This window comes from Vipera ursinii (assembly GCF_947247035.1).
Source record: "Vipera ursinii genome assembly, chromosome: 6".
Classification (NCBI taxonomy): Eukaryota; Metazoa; Chordata; class Lepidosauria; order Squamata; family Viperidae; genus Vipera; species Vipera ursinii.
Window position 1 is genome coordinate 22,364,060 of NC_139515.1, and position 17,565 is coordinate 22,381,624.

Here is a 17,565-nt window from a genome sequence, read left to right on the forward strand (position 1 = left end):
TCCCACCGTAGTGGTCCCTATTTTTCTACTTGCATTTTTATGTGCTTTCGAACTGCAAGGTTGGCAAAAGCTGGGACGAGTAACAGGCGCTCACTCTGTTACATGGCACTCAGGATTCGACCTGCCAAACTGCTGACCTTCTGATCGACAAGCTCAGGGTCCTAACCCACTGAGCCACCTTGTCCCTTATTGTTAGGTAAGGCAGTTATAAAGTGAGTTGTGCCCAGTTTTATAGTGATTGTTAACCAAATCAGTTATTAAGTGAAACACTTAGTCATTAAGTGAATATGGCTTCCCCCATTGATTTTGCTTTCCAGATGCTGGTTGGGAAGATCACAAATGGCCATTACGTGACTCCAGAATCCTGTAACCATTGTTGTCAAGAACTCAAATCTTGAACACCCAACTGTGGGATGCTGCTATGTTCATTTACAAGGATTGATCATAAGTCACTTTTTAAAGTCCAATTGTAACTTCTAATGTAAGTCCTTGTAAGTCGAGGACTACCTGAATTGTATTGCCTTTTAGTTATCTAACCTCTTTTTGCATCAAAAGCAAAGAAACAGGATTTTGATTGCTTCAGCAATGGCTTGGTGACATTTGTTTTTTTTTCAAACTTGGAAAGTTTTAAGATGTGTGGCTTTCAGCATCCAGAATTCCCCAACCAGCATCTTAAAGTTGCCGAATTTGAAAAACACTAGAGGATGTGCCAGTAATGAGAATCCTGCAAAGCTGAAAGCATGGACTGAGGTCAAAGGGGAGTGACCGCATTCCATTTCCAAAGGAAGCGATCAGACCTTCCCTGCCTTAGTCTATTGAAACCAGGATGATTGATCTCAGAGCTATAGAATGGCGATAGAGTGCATTCAAAATAAAAAGCTCTGAAAATATGAATCATCCCTCTTACTACTGCTTTAGCACAATGAATATTTTCATCCTTATAATATACTTTTATGTATTCTAAAATCAGGAGATGTTTGATGGAAATTTTTAAATTTGCAAGCTTTCATGAGCTGCTATTTGTTTCAAGAGATGCAGTTGATGAATGGATATCCATGTAAAATACTAATAAGATTTCCTGTATGCATGTGTATGCATGTGTGTGCTTCCTATGTATGGAAAATTAACAAAAATAATTTTGCGACAGAAATGGGTGCTTATATAAATCTCCCTGTTCTTCTTACTACTTTAATATTGCCACATACGGCTTTAATCCCTAGAAATCCAAAATAATGTTTAAACAATTTGATTTTTCACTCTTCCCAGGAATCAATTACTTGTTGCTTTAATGACTATGTACATTTTTATTCTTTCAAGATTGTATTTCAGGAATTTTTCTAACTCTCGACAACAGATGAAACTACAAGAATAACTGGTATTTTTAAATACATTATACTGCTATATTTTTTAAGTGATTGGGTCCATTGAATAAAAAGATAGCAATTGCAATAGACATATACCACCTCACAGTGCTTAATTTACAACACTCTCTGGGTGGTTTATAACATCAGTGTACTACACCCAACACTCTGGCTCTTCATTTTGTTGATTTTGAAAGGATGGAAGGCTGAGTCAACCTTGAACCAGTCAGGATTGAACTCTGGACTGTGGGCAGTTAGCCTGCAATACTGCATTCTAACCACTGCATCACAAGGGCTCAAAAAAAGAGAGCAAAACTTAAATTTCAGGTCCTCTGCTTCTACAAAGACTTATGCATGTTGAGATGTGATGACTAAGAACTGTTTTGTTAAAGAGGACAATCTAATTTATGATGTGTGTCCAAAAATGCCAGCAGAAATTATAAAATTACCATCCTAGTTACACAATCCTCTATTTTAAAAAGAAGGAACTTAAAGCCATGATCTCAGGTAAGAAATACATAGCTTTGGAGCTACAAATGCTACAGTATAGAGCTCTATCCTATATGATTAGATTTTTTAAAAAAAAATTAGAATGGTTTAGGTACAAATTTTAAACTGTTGGGAGCACCCAACCTGACAGAGAGGAAGCATCAGCTGAGGAGCTAGCCTGGAGTTACTGGGCAATTGCAAAATGGTTAGAACCAACCCCCCCTTTCCTTGGCACTTTATTTATTTGTACCCAGGAGTAGACTGACAGATTGGGGAGATTCCTATGTTATAGACAGAACATAATAAAGTAGTAAATTTGATCTCTGCAAATATGGGGCTGTTTGTTTACATCTGACATAAACAGATGTTCTCAGACTTCTACAGAGATAACCATTTTTAATAGTGAGATACTAGTCTAAGAGTGAAGGACACCAAAAAACAGTCTCAAAAGAATAGTATTAAGATGGGTAAATAATTCTATTTAGATAAATTCCTAATAGGATTATCATGAATATATTTCCTATCAGCAATGAATAACTTGTGCTCAAACCACAATCTGTGAAACACCAAAATGAGAACATATTACAACCATTATTCCTATCAGATATTGGATGAGATCTAAGAGTCAACATAGGATAGAAAGGAAGCATACAAGATAGGAAAATTATTATATTGGAGATCCTTGCTAAGCACAGTTTTCTCGTAACTGAGATTCCAGAGTCTGGTGAGCTTCTGGATGGACTAGTGTGTATGTGCCTTTGAGTCAGACTTGATTCCTAATTACTGGATGGACCTGTCCTTGGCAAGCCAATCCTTGGCAAGATTTCATTATTGGAAAAAGATCCCCCTCTCAAGTGACCTTGAGAATAAATACAAGAATGCTCTCTACTTGGAACAACACAGATGCATACTTCCAGGCCTACCATGTGCTACCAAGACATTAACACTAGTGTCATTCTACCATTACTAGATAAACATCCAGGACAAATGGGACAATTTAAAACACACACACACACACACACACACAAAAGCCACAAAGAAGAGGGGCTCAACTTATTCTTCAAGGCAAGATAAGAAACGATGGATAGAAACTAATCAAGGAGGGAAACAACCTGAAATTAAGATGAAACTTCCTAACAGTGAGATCAATTAATCAGTGGAACAGCTTACCTTCAGAAGTTGTGCTTCATCACTGAAGGTTTTTAAGAAGAGAGTGGACAGCCACCTGTCTGAAATGGTATAGGATCTCCTGCTTGACAGGGGTTTGGACTGGAAGACCTTCAAGGTCCCCTCCAGCTCTATTCTATTCCAAGCTCCTTTTAGAGTCTCACTTTTTATCTTGTATACCTTTTATGTGTTTTTCAGTTTCTTAGTTCAGAGAATTATATGGCTTTTATATACAACTTTTTAATGCTTTGTATCTATTATATTTTCACATTTCTTCCTAATAACTATACCTCATTGCCTCCTGCTGGTCTATGACTGTTATAAATATTGATTTGATTGAAGATGCAGTCGTATTTCCAGCATAAGCAACTGCCTATTTGTTTATTTGCCTTCCATAGAGAGGTGGGGAGAAGACAGAGTCTCTAGCAGAAGTGTTTAGGCCAGCCCTACTGTGCACAGATATTTCAATCTGTTTTGGACAAACGGAATGGCAGCAGACCAGGGACGATCAGAGACCATGCCATGACCTCCAGTTACAGTAGCAAAGTAATCATTTAATATGTAAAGCTGTCAGATGTCACCGATTGCAATTTAACCTCATCAGCTACACGCCCCCTACTGCCATTCGGCTGTTTTTCAGGGGAAAACCTCTGTACTTGCAGCTCTTGTAGTCTGTATAGGGAGTCATGGTGATGACCTTGAGAAAAATATTCAGAGGCCATTAAAAAAACAAAAAGTGTGAAAGCATTCCTTGATCTCTGGGAAAGGAGGTGGAATTGGGAAGAGATTAATGCCAGCCCCTTCTTCACTCAATGTGGAAGAATGGATGTAAAAGAAAAAAAAAACAATCAGGTTTGCAACATTCTGATAAAGTAGGCTGTCTTTTAATCTTCTTGTTGAATATGCTTCCTGTTTTGGAGAACCCCAAAGGGATTCATCAACAGTCTTTTCCTTTCACATTATTCAAGTGGAACTACCTAAGTTGAATATGAGAATGCTCATAAATATGCCACATAGGTATTCATAACTAATAAAAATGGTGATTGAGTACTGTCCAGTGCTTTGCTTAAAACTGCACCTGTATAAGCAGGAGAGAAAAAAATCAAGGTAAAGATATAGGAAGCATTCAGGGGATTAAGAAGGTTCCTGAAAATAAACTCACCAGTTGCTCTCTGAGAAGCAGTGATTTCTATCTCTGTCGATCATAGCAGTTCTCGAAAATAGGCAATCCTCTGACAAGGAAACCATTTTGTGAAATTGCCTACATCACATCATGATCTCAAAACTCCAAAACTACCTATTGCCTATAAATGTGGCTGTCTCCAGTTCATGTATCCTTACAGGAGAGTCAACTGTACTAATCACAATACTATGGCATCAACTGAAAACTTATTTCCCAAATTCACATAACAAGTTCTAACTTTTTTTAACTTTTATGATGCTGTGTTTGCAATTTATTATTGATAACACTATCAACGTCATGAGGGGTTTTTTTATTCTCTGAATTACAATCCCTGAGTGCTGTTATATGCTTAAAATAATAATAAGGGAAGTGGTACTACCTAAATATCTTAATAAACAACCCCCCCCCCAAGAAATCAGTTAATACAGTTAGGGCATTTTCAGTAGCTTAGAAGAACTTAGAACAAATCAAGTGATAATCAATGTGAATCTATCCAGAAAAAATGCTTTATTCAGTTTTCTTCCTAGGTTGTTTTCTTCCTTTTTGTTAGTTAGAGGTGCCAATCCACCAGTGATCCTTCCACTTATCTGAGAGTTGGTGTAGCTGAACTTGGTGTATCTTACTTTCCTACTATCCAGAAGGAGATATAGGAGTATAGCCAGCCGTACCAACAGGCTGAAGAACAGCTTTTATCCATGGGCTGTTAGGCTCTTGAACGGGAAATAATTTTATAAACTTTATGTATGATTGACTTGCGAGGCCTGTGTGTTGTGCAATTAGCTCACACGGTGCAATAAGATGGAGGGTTTGCTGTCACTGTGAATTGCGGGTGGGGGGCACAAAGGGAGGCTCAGCCAATCTCAATGTATGCATGGTTGTACTTTGACAATAAAAGGTTCATTCATTACTTTGGTATATATATAAGAATTGCCCTGTAAATTCTAAGAATATTTTGCCTTTTGCAATTGACGAGTTCAATGAAATAGGTCATGTTTTTACTTTTTAAGCATCAATTGCTCTCTTACCCTAAATATTTCTTGATATTTCATTTTCATTCAGGGAAAAGCTTCACCTGTCATTCAACTCATAAAGGCCAATGATCTCTGCTTGGGCAAGTTACTGAAAAAGATCTGTCAGCTCATTTTTTTTTCTGATGTAGCTCCTGGACCTTTCACTCTTCTACAAGATGCAAAATCTCTGCATTAAGCCTCTCCAGTTACAGCACTATTGTGCTGAGAAAAAGATTGAGCTTTTGCATTTTTGTTTGCAAAACAGAATAATAAGCTATTTTTCTGATATTCCCTTAGCACTATCTTTTTTTTTCTTTGCCAGATGATTTTCTGAACTTCTAGGTCATCTTAAAATACTTTGCTGTTGATATATTTTTCCCTGATTAATTTTCTGACAAGGATAGTTCAATGACCTTTAAAATTATGAATAAAGTTGATAAAGATTCTAAGTCTAGCTTGCAAATCATAGGAAGCCATAAACTACAGTTTATCACAATGACTGGAGTCCTATGTTACACTAAGTCATGCTTGGTTTTAACTGGTAGTAAGAGTGCATATGTAAAAGGAATCCAAGCAGTCAAAGAACAAAGTGGCTGGACACCATCAAAGCTGACAGCAGCTAGAGCATAGAGCAACTCAAAAAAGTAGTACAAGATCAGAAGACATGGAGAGACCTGGCCCATAGAATCACCAAGAATCAAACTTGACTGAATGGATATCATCATCATCATCATCATCAGAGTGAAGAGTAAAAAAGATGATATTGATGGTGATAAGCCAGCTGTATTCCCAGGGAAGATGCAAGAAGTGCAACTCAGGTCCAAAGTGATCTGAGAAAAAGAGGAAGTAGCTGAGATAGCAGTATAAGGGGTAGAGAGTAAAGCACAGTGAGACTAGCAATACTGATATCAATCCCACTATGTATACCAGACCAAGAAAGTAACTTCAAGTGAAAGCTAAAACTACAGGTTAAAACTACTCTGATATTGCCTTTAGTACCAGACTGTTTTACATCAAATGCAACTTCATTTAAACTGAAATTCTTACTTCTCTTTCTCATATATCTGCTAAGTAGCAGTCTAGAAGCTATTCTCTTTTGGATAGAGGGATAATTTCCACCTATCTCCTATTTTGGTAACAGACTGATCTGTTTGAGCTCAAGTCTCCAAGTAGTTTTCGTAACAACTATACAACCTGTGCCCTATTGGATCATCATTACAGACACATTTCTTTACCTATACTATACAGAGAAACAGAATGACAATTGGTAGACAAAAAAGGAAGGACCGACTTCCAACTTCCTGCCAGCTTTCCCATTAAGTTTCCTTGTGGGAAGCTGGCAGGGCATACCAGAAATCTCCCTTCCTTCCTTCCTTCCTTCCTTCCTTCCTTCCTTCCTTCCTTCCTTCTTCCCTCCCTTCCTCCCTCCCTCCCTCCCTTCCTTTCCCTTTCCAGCAAGCAGGTAAGTGGCTGCTGCTGGGTGTGGGAACTGGAGCAAGGGATTGTGAAAGTGGCTGGGAAACTGTAATGGAATGTTGAAAATGAAGATCATGTGACCACAGCAGCAGCCCGGCAGCAGCCAGTAGCACTAAAGCAGCCACAATGTCTCTAATTTCACTTTCTCAGGACACAGATTTAGGATACTGTGAATTTGTGATACAATGACTCAAAAACTATTGCCATGTGATGCACCATTAGGTAAAGATCATGACAAGACTTTTAGTAGTATATAGATAAGAAAGCAATCTCCAATTCAAATGCAAACCTATCTACTTCGCATATTTTTGCTTTTAAGTCATCCAATGTCACCTGAGTGCTGTCTCCTACTATAATATAAACAGACATTATTTGTTATTAATAATAAAACTCAGGTATTTTTCCAGGCCTAGGATCATCCCAAACATAAAGACTTAGGTCATCTTATTTTGCAATGTGGATGTAAAAAGAGCAGATCTATTTTGTATAATGAATAAGGCAAATCCTTGTGGGAAATGGCACTCAACCAGCAAGGGACAATCAATGTTGATATGTTTTTATATTATTTTAGTATTGCTCTGACGTTCTTTAACTGGGAAAGAAGGGAAGCTCTTAAATTAAATGTGAAAACATAAACAAATTGGTAGGATTGGTTAGGCTGCAGAACTGGGATTCTTAATTTCACTGGTGGAGGAAAACTGATACCCTAACTGCCTAGATGATTCAAAATCCCCATTTTTTGCCTCTGAGCTTTGCAAAGAACTACCATAGTTTTTCTTCATGGCTCAGAAATGCAGAATGAATTCTGTGACCTTTTGTCACCTCTATTTACAGTGCATCAATGACATAGAGAGAGAGGCTGTAAAATGAACAAACAGCTCTGGCAAAGCTCCCGTTATCCTACAATCCTAATCACAGTTCAAGCTAAGGAATAAACTCCAGTGAAACCACTATCGAAAAAACAGAGGCGATGCCAGTGTATCTAGCTGTATCCGCTCAATAAACAAGCACCCTACCAGGAAAGGGTCCTGTGTGATGGGGAAAGGCTTTTGTCTAAAATGTTCCACTAGAAATAAACCACTTAATTAAAAGGCAGTCAAGCAAGGTAGCCTAGTTTTCACCGGTTTCTTGCTTGACCTCTCTTCGCTGCGACAGGAGGCACTGAGGGCCCCTACGCAAAACAACCGAGATCGGTTTGGGGGGTATAAGGAGGTGGTGAGCGCCGTTCAGACGTCAAACCCGAAAACAGTGCTGCAGAGGCGCCAGCCCCTCTCCACAACCGGCGCTCCTGCCTCACGTAGTTCTCGAATCCAGCTCGCCTGACAGGATCGGCTGGCTTATCTCCCAACTCCCAAGGTCTTCTCGTTGGCGGAGCTGGTGGTCCCGTTTCTTCCCACCTTCTTCGCCCCTCGAACGACGCGGCCAAGAGGGAAAGCGGTGAAGGAGGCGCAGGACGCACACCCGGCGCGACCTTCCGGCGCTAGGGCGGCCGCGAGCAGGCCGGAGGGTGGCCGGAGCGCCGAGCGCCAATGGAGACGCGCTATTAGCATTCCGTTCCACGTGTTGCTTGTTGTGGGCGCCACAGGTTTCCCACCTGTGAGTCGCGCCGATGCTCTCGGCTGGGCGGAGCTGAGCTTCCCTCCCGGCCGCCCAGGGAAGTAGCGACCGGCCGGGCCGGCCGCTGATAGGAGCCGATCAGAGCTGTCCCCAAGCTCGACCCCTTTCGCAAACTCCGCCTCCCTTCCTTTTCGGCGGCACTGCTGGCTGGCTCGTAGGAAATAGTCGGGCGTGGAAGCTCGACGTGTCCGGAAAGGTAACCGCTGGTTTGGCTTCAGGCGCGTCAGCTTCGCGGCGGGGCTCTTCTGTTGCGTCCTGCGAAAGGTGCGCTCCGCCCGGGGCACCATGCTCGACCCGTCCTCCAGCGAGGAAGAGTCCGAGGAGGTGCTCGAGGAAGAGAGGCGGGACCTGCTGGGGGTGTCCGGCGGGAGCGGCCCCTCGACCAGCTCCCCGCGAGCCCTCCCGGTTGCTAGCCGGGACTCCGGGCGCCAGGGCAGCGGTGGCGGCGCGGCGACCCGGCCCGTCAGCCCCAGCCCTTCGCTGCGGAGCGAAGGCAAAGAAGAGCAAGAGCGGCTGCAGAAAGAGGAGAGGGAGAAGCGGCTCCGGCTGCAGCTTTACGTCTTCATCGTCAGGTGCATCGCCTATCCGTTTAACGCCAAGCAGCCAACAGACATGGCCCGCCGGCAGCAGAAGGTGAGTCTTGCAGCCTCTTTCTCCGCAGCTTGTTTGGCGGAAGGGAGACGTCCGGTTGGCTTTTCCCTGCGAGATCACTCACAATCCTTTCCACCCGGTGTGTGTGTTTGTGTGTGTGAGTGAGTGAGTGTGAGTGTGTCTGGAAAAGGAAACGCAGCTGAAGCTGACCGGAGAGGGCTGGTTTGTGTCCATTGTTGTGTCGGATTTTCGTTGAAGCGCTGGGGGTAGAGGAGGGCATGTCCAGTTTGTGCGCCGAGTCCGGAAGAATTTTATTTCCAGGAACTTCCATGGTGGCTGGATCCGGTGATTATAGCCCGGCGCAGGATTTCTTCCACTCGTCCTGTCGCCAAATCTGTTTCCGTGGTCCAACAAGAAGCATTTTGTGCGTGGTTCAGTGGCTCCTGAGGGAACGGAGGAAAGGAAACTCCCCGGAGGGAAAAAAAAAAGCAGGCTCTCAGCTGGCGGAGGGCACTGTTTCTCTTTCTTCTTCCCGCAACAGGTTGAGTTGCTCTTGGTTAGTTAACTAAGCCAGATGTCGCCGCGTTTGCAAGAACCCGGGCTAGTTCTCTCACGGCAGTTCCTGTCACTCGGTTGTTTCGGGGATAAACAGGCTCTTTTCAGAACAATCTTACATATTTGTCAGTAAGTCCCGTGAGCTCGGTTGATAGGACCGGTATGGGGTGCAGAAGCTTTTTGAGAAAAATAACACAAAATTCCTGTTTGGTATGAAACGGGTAAGCTCTGGTTTCTGCACGTATCTGCTCAAAAGTACAATATTCTGGCTGAATGCAATTGTGGAGAAGACTACAGAAACTATATTGTAGGTAACAGTCGGGATTGAGGGGCGGTTGGTTCAACCTTCTTGGAATAGAGTTGTCCGTAAAGTAAGTTGTGCCAAAAATCATAACCTAAGAGTATTATCTTTCATTTGGAATTGCCACATCTCAAAATGGCATCGACTGGAATACCACCCATTTTTTTGCAGGGAATTCCTAATTCCTCAAAATTCCTTTCTCCTCCCTGCTTCATCCTACTTTTCTTGAAATAATTCCTTGTAGTGAACATAAGTATTTGTCTTAAAAAAGGCAGATTTGTTGGGCCAAAGCAATGGAACAAATACCCTTTAGACTTAGAGCAATAGTCATTTGTTTAGTTTGAGCCCTGTAAAACATTTGACCAGTGAAACAAGCTCTTAACTTTCTAATTTAAGGGAACAAAATTCATATTTGGAGAAGAATTTAGAAAAAAATTCTTAAAGATGGTGAATTTCTTAATAGCCACAAGTTAAAGGGTCCCTTCTCTCTCTCTCTCTCTCTCTCTCTGTGTGTGTGTGTGTTTCTGTGTGTCTGTGTCTCTGCCTGTGTGTGTGTGTGTGTGTGTGTGTGTGTGTGTGTAAACTTTTATTATTCCCTGAACAACAATTAGTGTATTCTTCAAAACTCTGGAACAGCAACATGATTTTGAAAGTCTAATTTAAATTCTATTGCCTTTGTCTTACCTTCAATTTCATTTCTTCAAACTAAATTGAATTCTATTTGCTTTTAGAGGCTAGACCCCAATGTAGCAGGTGAGGTTGTGCAGGGCAGGGGGAGGTTGTGCAAGGCAGGGCAAGAAACACACTTGGAAAATATTATATTTAGATTGATTGTTCACTCTGAATATTTTACATACAAATGCCATTCATTCTCTGGTATCTTGTAGAGAGGGTATAAACAGGTTTAGACAGATGCCACCAGACAAGCTAGACAATATGAAGGGGACTTCATGTAAGAGAAGGTGCTGTACTAGATGATTGAAAAAAATCTATAAATTGTAGTCCCAACATTGGAAGGTTGTTTTAAAGTTCATAAAAGTAACCTTTCTCTAGCTTTTTAACTGTGTTATTAATGTATCAAAATTATCCCATATGTTACAAACAAGATCTTCCCAAGAGTCTAATTCGGCCCAGGTATCTTTTTTTTTTATGATAGCCCAATATTTGATTTTGAACCAATCTCAAATTCTTTATTTCATGTCAAGAAAATATTAATCCAAGAAAGCAGGGAAGATAACTCTAAAAGTGCTGTGCATACTAATAATCTTCAGGCTTGATTATTGAAGTATGCTCTATTGAAGACTGCTTTGTCTCCAGTCTGGAAATTTCAGTTGGTACAAAACTTGACAACCAGAATGGTTTCAGGAAGAACCCAGAGAGGCCAATATGCTTAGTGCTTAAAGTATTGCACTGGCTATCAATTTCTTTCTTGGCAAAATAAAAAGTGCTGATCATTACTTGTAGAGGGAAAGCTGGCTATTTGAGAATGCTTCTTTCCATTTGTGTTTAATTTTCATTCAACTGTTTTAAGAATTTCATTTTTTTATTTTAAAAAGAGACTTTGTTAGTGGTGTAATAAATCAAATAATGCAATTTCATCGTCATAGTAATTAAAACTCTTTGTTGGGTGGAAAAGGTTTCACACTTTAACTCAGAATAAATAATACCTGTAATTCGGGAACAAAGACTTTAATATTCCCTAATTAATGAACTCGAATCTAATTAGCCTTGGGCACTTATATTTGTCCTGGCTATATTGATATTTGTCTTGCAATGAAATTGTATCTATTGAAGAAACTTGTCCTTAGCCAAAATCTTGTTTAAATGCTAGTATGGGGATGCATATGTTTATATTCTTCAAATTCTATTTTCTCAGAACATTTGTAATTATTTTCTCTTACTTCAGGTGCAGGTTCATTTAAACGGCTTTAAGAACTATCATACTGGAACCCAGCAGTTTTGCAAGGATAAATAGCCATATTATTTATTCATCAAATTTATTTAGATGTCCAGCTCTCAAAAGAATGACTCAGGGTGGCATAGAACAAGACTATGAAACAGTTAACATATAAAAACAGTTATTAAAAAAAATCACAAATGCTAAGAAAGGAAGCAGATATTAACAATAATGGAACCTCGCTTGTGGGATTCAGCCGGTTTGCACCACTTCGGGAGAACTGGTAGCTAATTTTTCTAATAGAAACATTTTGTTCCTGTACAACATGCTGATCACTTTAATATAAAAGGATCCAGTGCAAAGCTACATCAAAAGAGATATATTACTTATCTATAATATGCAAAAAACTTATGAAATAACTGAATATCTTTTTTTCTGAAATACACACATTATTTGGACTTTAGCATTATAAAAGTGAAATTGTAAAGTTGGTGATAAATGATTCGAACCATGTCTAATCCTACAGTCTTTCCTCAATATAATAAATGTTCGGTTCTGCTTAAAATTGAAAGGCGATCCTTGGTCCATCTATAATGTATGTCCACAGTGGCATGATATCAAAACTTGTTTTTTGATTTCACTTCTGATTAGGTGAGCAATTGGTCATGGTGTCCTTAATTTTTTTTAAAGAAACAACAACAGAATATAGCTGGCTTGATAATTCGTGACCTTCTGTTTGAGTGTCAGCACTGTATTTCAATTTCTAGTGCTAGAATTGAGGCCTGACCTAGACTCTGCGAATGATAAAAGAGGTGGCTGTGTCATAAGAGAAGGCATTTCTTTTTTTTCTTGGCATAATAGCTCTCCAAATAAAGGATCAAGAATAGAAGAGCCTATACACACATGCAGGTTGGAAATCTGCAGAAACAGTTTTGGAGTGTAGAATATTTAGACAAGTATTTTTCAACCTTGGGAATTTTAAGATGTGTGGACTTCAATTCCCAGAATTATCCAGTCTGCGTAGTTGGCTGAAGATTTCTGGTAATTGAAGTCCACACATCTCAACATTTCCAAAGCTGAGAAATCCTGGTTTTGACTTTAGGACATGGAAACATTTTTTTTATTATTACATGTGACATTGCTGATGGGTATCTGATATGCTTGTCTATTTCCTTCTTCAATCCCGAATGCAGAGTACTGCACTGCATAATTTGCACAAGATTGGCAGCAAGTGCAGTGTGTATTCTATGGGAGATGCACATTAAAGCCATACAGTAATAACACCAAAGTGAACTTTTTCTCCAGAGTGTTCTGATTAAAGATAGCATCGACCATAATTGATTGGTGAAGAAGCTCCAAGATTGGATTTCAGTGCCTACATTAACAGGGATCATAAAGGCCATCTTTGAACAGGACTCCATGTCATTTATAGTCATATATACTAAAATATAATTTTTGCAGTAGCTTATTGTTAAAGCAATGCTTTTATGATCGGTGTTAGGGTTAGGATTCCACTTCATAACAGACTGGCAACTGGTTGACTTTCTTTGGAAGTTATATCCAGGGGGATGCCCTGTAATAGTCCATTTGGGAGTTATTAGAATGGGAATAACTGAAGCTAGGATATCACCATACTGCAAAAAATAGAAGCTAGCACTCTACATTTGGACACTGAAGAAGCATATGCCTTTAGTTTACAGATTTGACTCCAGGAAGACAAGTTCCGAACTTGTTACTTCAACAGGACTGCAGTTTCATCCAGAATGAAGTATTTTCCAAATTCCTAACTAAAAATCACTAATCAAAAGCTTAAATTTACTGACACTCATTCAGCCTGTCAGAGTTTTGTTCCATACAGTATTAACCTTGTGAACTCTAAAGCTTCCTCCGTCCATTATGTATTCAAGATGGACAGTGATTAATATTTATATGTTACTTATATGTAGGGGTGTAGGTCTATACATATGTTGTATATAATATGTTTAAATGTGCATTGTATGTGTACACTTTGAGAGCAAGCAACTAAATTTCATTCTTAATGTGTGCCATTGTGCCCACAGTAAAAAAATGACAATAAAGGTTATCTAATCTAATCTATGAGGGACGCAGTGGCTCAGTGGGTTAGGATGCTGAGCTTGTCGATCAAAAGGTCGGCAGTTTGGCGGGTCAAATCTCGAGTGCCGCGTAACAGAGTGAGCGCCTGTTACTCGTCTCAGCTTCTGCCAATCTAGCAGTTTGAAAGCACATAAAAATACAAGTAGAAAAATAGGGACCACTATGGTGGGAAGGTAACAGCGTTCCGTGCACCTTTGATGTCCAGTCATGCCAGCCACATGACCACGGAGATGTCCTCAGACAAGCGCTGGCTGTTCGGCTTTGAAACAGATGAGCACTGGCCCCTAGAGTCGGAAACGACTAGCACGCATGTGCGGGGGAACCTTTACCTTTACTTTACCTAATCTAATCTAAATGTTCAAAAATAGCCTTCGGATGCCTTCATAGACTGTCTTGATTCACTGTTTTCAGTGTTTCAAACTTTAATTTGTTGCTTCTTCTTACAATTTTGGAAAAGTGTTTCTTTGGAAAAGTGTTTCTATCTAAGACTCTTTTTGTTAATTGTCCAGAATTTGTTAATTCTGTTTTCTTGGGGTGATGGTGGTGGTGAAGAAGAGTTGTGTTACTTTTCAGATGGCAATAAATAAAGCTTGTTTATGTTTTGTCGTAGGCATCAATTAGCAGATTTATTTCAAGTACATGGGGTATGATTCCAGCTACAAAACTATTTATATTTTGACAATGTCTTTGGGCACTTATATAAGAATAAATTATACTAAATAGTTTATGCAGCTGCTTAGAATTCTATTATGCATTCCTCCTGGGATATTTTTACCCTGAAAGATTATGTAAAATATTGAAGTAAATGAATAAATATCACAAAGAGTACACTTGTATATAATTAGCCACGAACCAACCAATTTGTTATGTTTGAATCCTCAATCATGTAGAGAGCTAGCATGGATAGAAGACACTCTGCTCTGGAGAAGGTTGTCCTCAATACAGAAAAGACAAACTGAAATAATGGAATTAGCATACTAGTCTATAAACACAGATGTCCTATTGCTACTTGCCCAAAGAAATCCAAAATTACCACATTTTCTTCAGTTTATAAAGTTTCAGTTACATTGGCTTGAACAGAGCTGGAATTCCTTCTGCAGATGGTCCCATAATAACTTCTACAGTAGGACTTCCATATAGATAATTGTACTAAATGAGTGACTGCCTTCCAGGAAGTATTTGTCATTTGAGTATTTTAGCACTTTCGGATTTTGAATGTGTGGTTGGGGTTTTCTACTGAGTTGAATGGAATACTTCTTCTTTAGGTAGAGGCCTTCTTTGAGTTAGAAAGCAAGAGAAATGTGCAAAGCTAGGTTTATCCCTTTCATTATGTCCTATATTTTGCCAGCATTCCTCACATTTATTTTACATTTGTTCCTAATTGTGCTGCACTTAATATATCATTGACACATTCCCTCAAAAAGGAAGGAATATAGATTAGATGATATTCTGAGAGTAAGCAAGTTTTTCTCTTCTTCAAACAGACATCTTGCATCTCAGCCATTCTTTGCCCTCCAAATCCCATCCAATCCTTTTTTATTTAATAATATCTATAGATTGTACCTCACCAAGGGAAAATAATGTCAGTAAACAGACCTGCTTCCTTGCACAATGGTTTTGTAAGTGATTCTTGCTGTCTGAATAGAAATATGATTCTTTCTGAACAAGGAGTTTTTAACTCATCAAAGAATTTTTCTAATATTGACACCATTTCCTGAAGGAAGTGATCACTCCACTGAAGTAGGCATGGACTCATAGGAATCTGACACTCTTATAGGAATCTGAAATGCCTTTTCACAGCACCAGAATACAACTTGATTCTTATTTCAACTTTCATATCCTTATTTTTATGAAACTAAGCAGGCTGATGTCTACCATATAAACCAAAGTATTTTATATCCTGAGATCACTAAGCCTCTGCTACCATCCTGCACCTGTTAAAGTTTGCATTGCTGCCTGGAGCTCTATTGTCCATCCATCATCCATACTCAGCAAGAGTTGGACATGAGTGGGCTCAAATAATATTCACAGGGTATCCTGGAGAAATCTTACAGGTTTGCTACCACAGTCAGCCATTGGGAGTGTTTAAAACAATCTGTTTTTTGAGTGTTTAAAATGACCCACCTCAGTTCCATGAAATGTTGGTGCTGGTGGCCTTGCACTAAACACAGATCAAGATTATGCCAAACCTTTAGCCACCAAGCACATTGGACTGCTGCATCCCTTCTCTCTCCACAAGGACTCTCAACAGTTTCCTTGGATATTACATCATGTGTCAAGGCCCTAGTAGTGTTTATCTTTTTAAAAAGAAAAGAAAAGGGTTTATTTTATTGCTGGTAGTGACTGTCCTCTGCATCTGAAACTACCTGAAACTATTATTTAGCATGTTCTGATCCTATGATCTGCCTAATAATCTTTATTAAAAAGGCCACAATTCTTAGCTATGTTGGTGAAGTCTCAATACTGTTAGACGTGAAGTTCAATTTCTCCTTTATCCATCAGCTTCAAACTGATGGTGAAATACAGAGGATAAGTGCAATATCTTTTGATGCTGTATAAATTGCCATTAAGACAAATAGCCTGACCTTCTCTCTATGGTTGAATTTGCTGGTAATAATTGAGTTCTTTCCTCAGTTCAGGTATCATTCTCCAGGCTATTTATGGCTACCAGATACTCTTTTTTGTCTAAATATGTGCCTACCCTTACCGGGGCTCCCTGTTTTTCCCCAGGAATCACAAATAATACATGCCACCTCAAGGAGCAACTTGATTGTTCCAAGGCTGCCTACAAGCTGTCTTGTATATTTGGGGTGCCTCTCACCTTCAGTTTTTGTTGTGTCTCCTCTCCATGCAAACAATTAAGAAGCTGGATGTTAAGTTTATTTTGTGTAGTTGCCTAGATGAAATCTGCATCTCACAAACTGTAATGGTACATAGGAATGACCTTGAGAGACAGGAGGAAGAGCCACAGAATGGACAACTAGCATGTAATATATGTCAAAGACCACAGAAGAAAGGAGGGTACGGACAACATTTTGGAAGGGACTGTCCCTAGCTTTCAAGAGAATAAAAGGAAAGGAGAGAGTAGTACTCTGAAACTTGCAAAATTGATGTTATCTCTTCAAGATAGTCCAGACAAGAAGTACAACAATGAATGCTAGTTCTATTTTTATTGTAAGGTTACATTACCATAACCGTTCTAGCATATCTCAGAGTTTTACTCCTTTCCATTTACTCTACAGAAAATGGACGAGTTCTTTCTGAAATGCTTTTCATGCCCTTAGTTTCCGTGAGGTGAGATACCTTTTGCATTTCAGTTGTCTAGTCTTCAGCTCTTCCTCTTATGTCTCAGACTCCTTCCCACGTACAATTATAGAAGGTCACAAAGAGACTCTAGTGCTCTGTGTTCATGTAATGGTCATCCAGACCAGTTAGGCAACAAGAAAGGTAGACAACAGCTCTTCACAGTTCAGGTGATACTTAGCATCTTGCAATTTGTTGAATGCCTCTGTGAACCTTTGGTTGGTTGGTTCTTGCTAAAAGTTTATAATGTGATTACATGTTTTTTTCTTTTGTGAATTGTTTGGTCGGTATTGAAGTGAAAGCCCTGCATCAGCCTAAAATAAAACATATCTTTGAAAGAATACTTTTTCTATTTGTATTGATAAAAGCTTGCCAAATGCCTTCTGTGGGACTACAACACTTTATTTTATGAGCTAGGTTTTGCTAATGAACTAATACTAATTGTTTTGAAATGCAATGAGTGTTAATCCACTTTCCTTCCTTTGGATGCCAAATGAGGT

At 39.6% G+C, this 17,565-nt stretch overlaps 1 protein-coding gene across 4 annotated transcripts in view; it reads left to right on the forward strand.

Annotated features, from left to right (window-relative positions):
- Nucleotides 1–8,486: 8,486 nt before the first annotated feature.
- Nucleotides 8,487–17,565, forward strand: part of CADPS2 (calcium dependent secretion activator 2) — a 409,931-nt gene continuing 400,852 nt past the window's right edge. For all 4 annotated transcript variants that reach the window (XM_083366018.1, XM_083366019.1, XM_083366020.1 and 1 more), the window contains exon 1: nucleotides 8,487–8,936. In XM_083366018.1, the coding sequence (XP_083222144.1) occupies nucleotides 8,589–8,936 (348 nt within the window). In that variant the 5' untranslated portion in view covers nucleotides 8,487–8,588. The remainder of the gene's footprint in view (nucleotides 8,937–17,565) is intronic.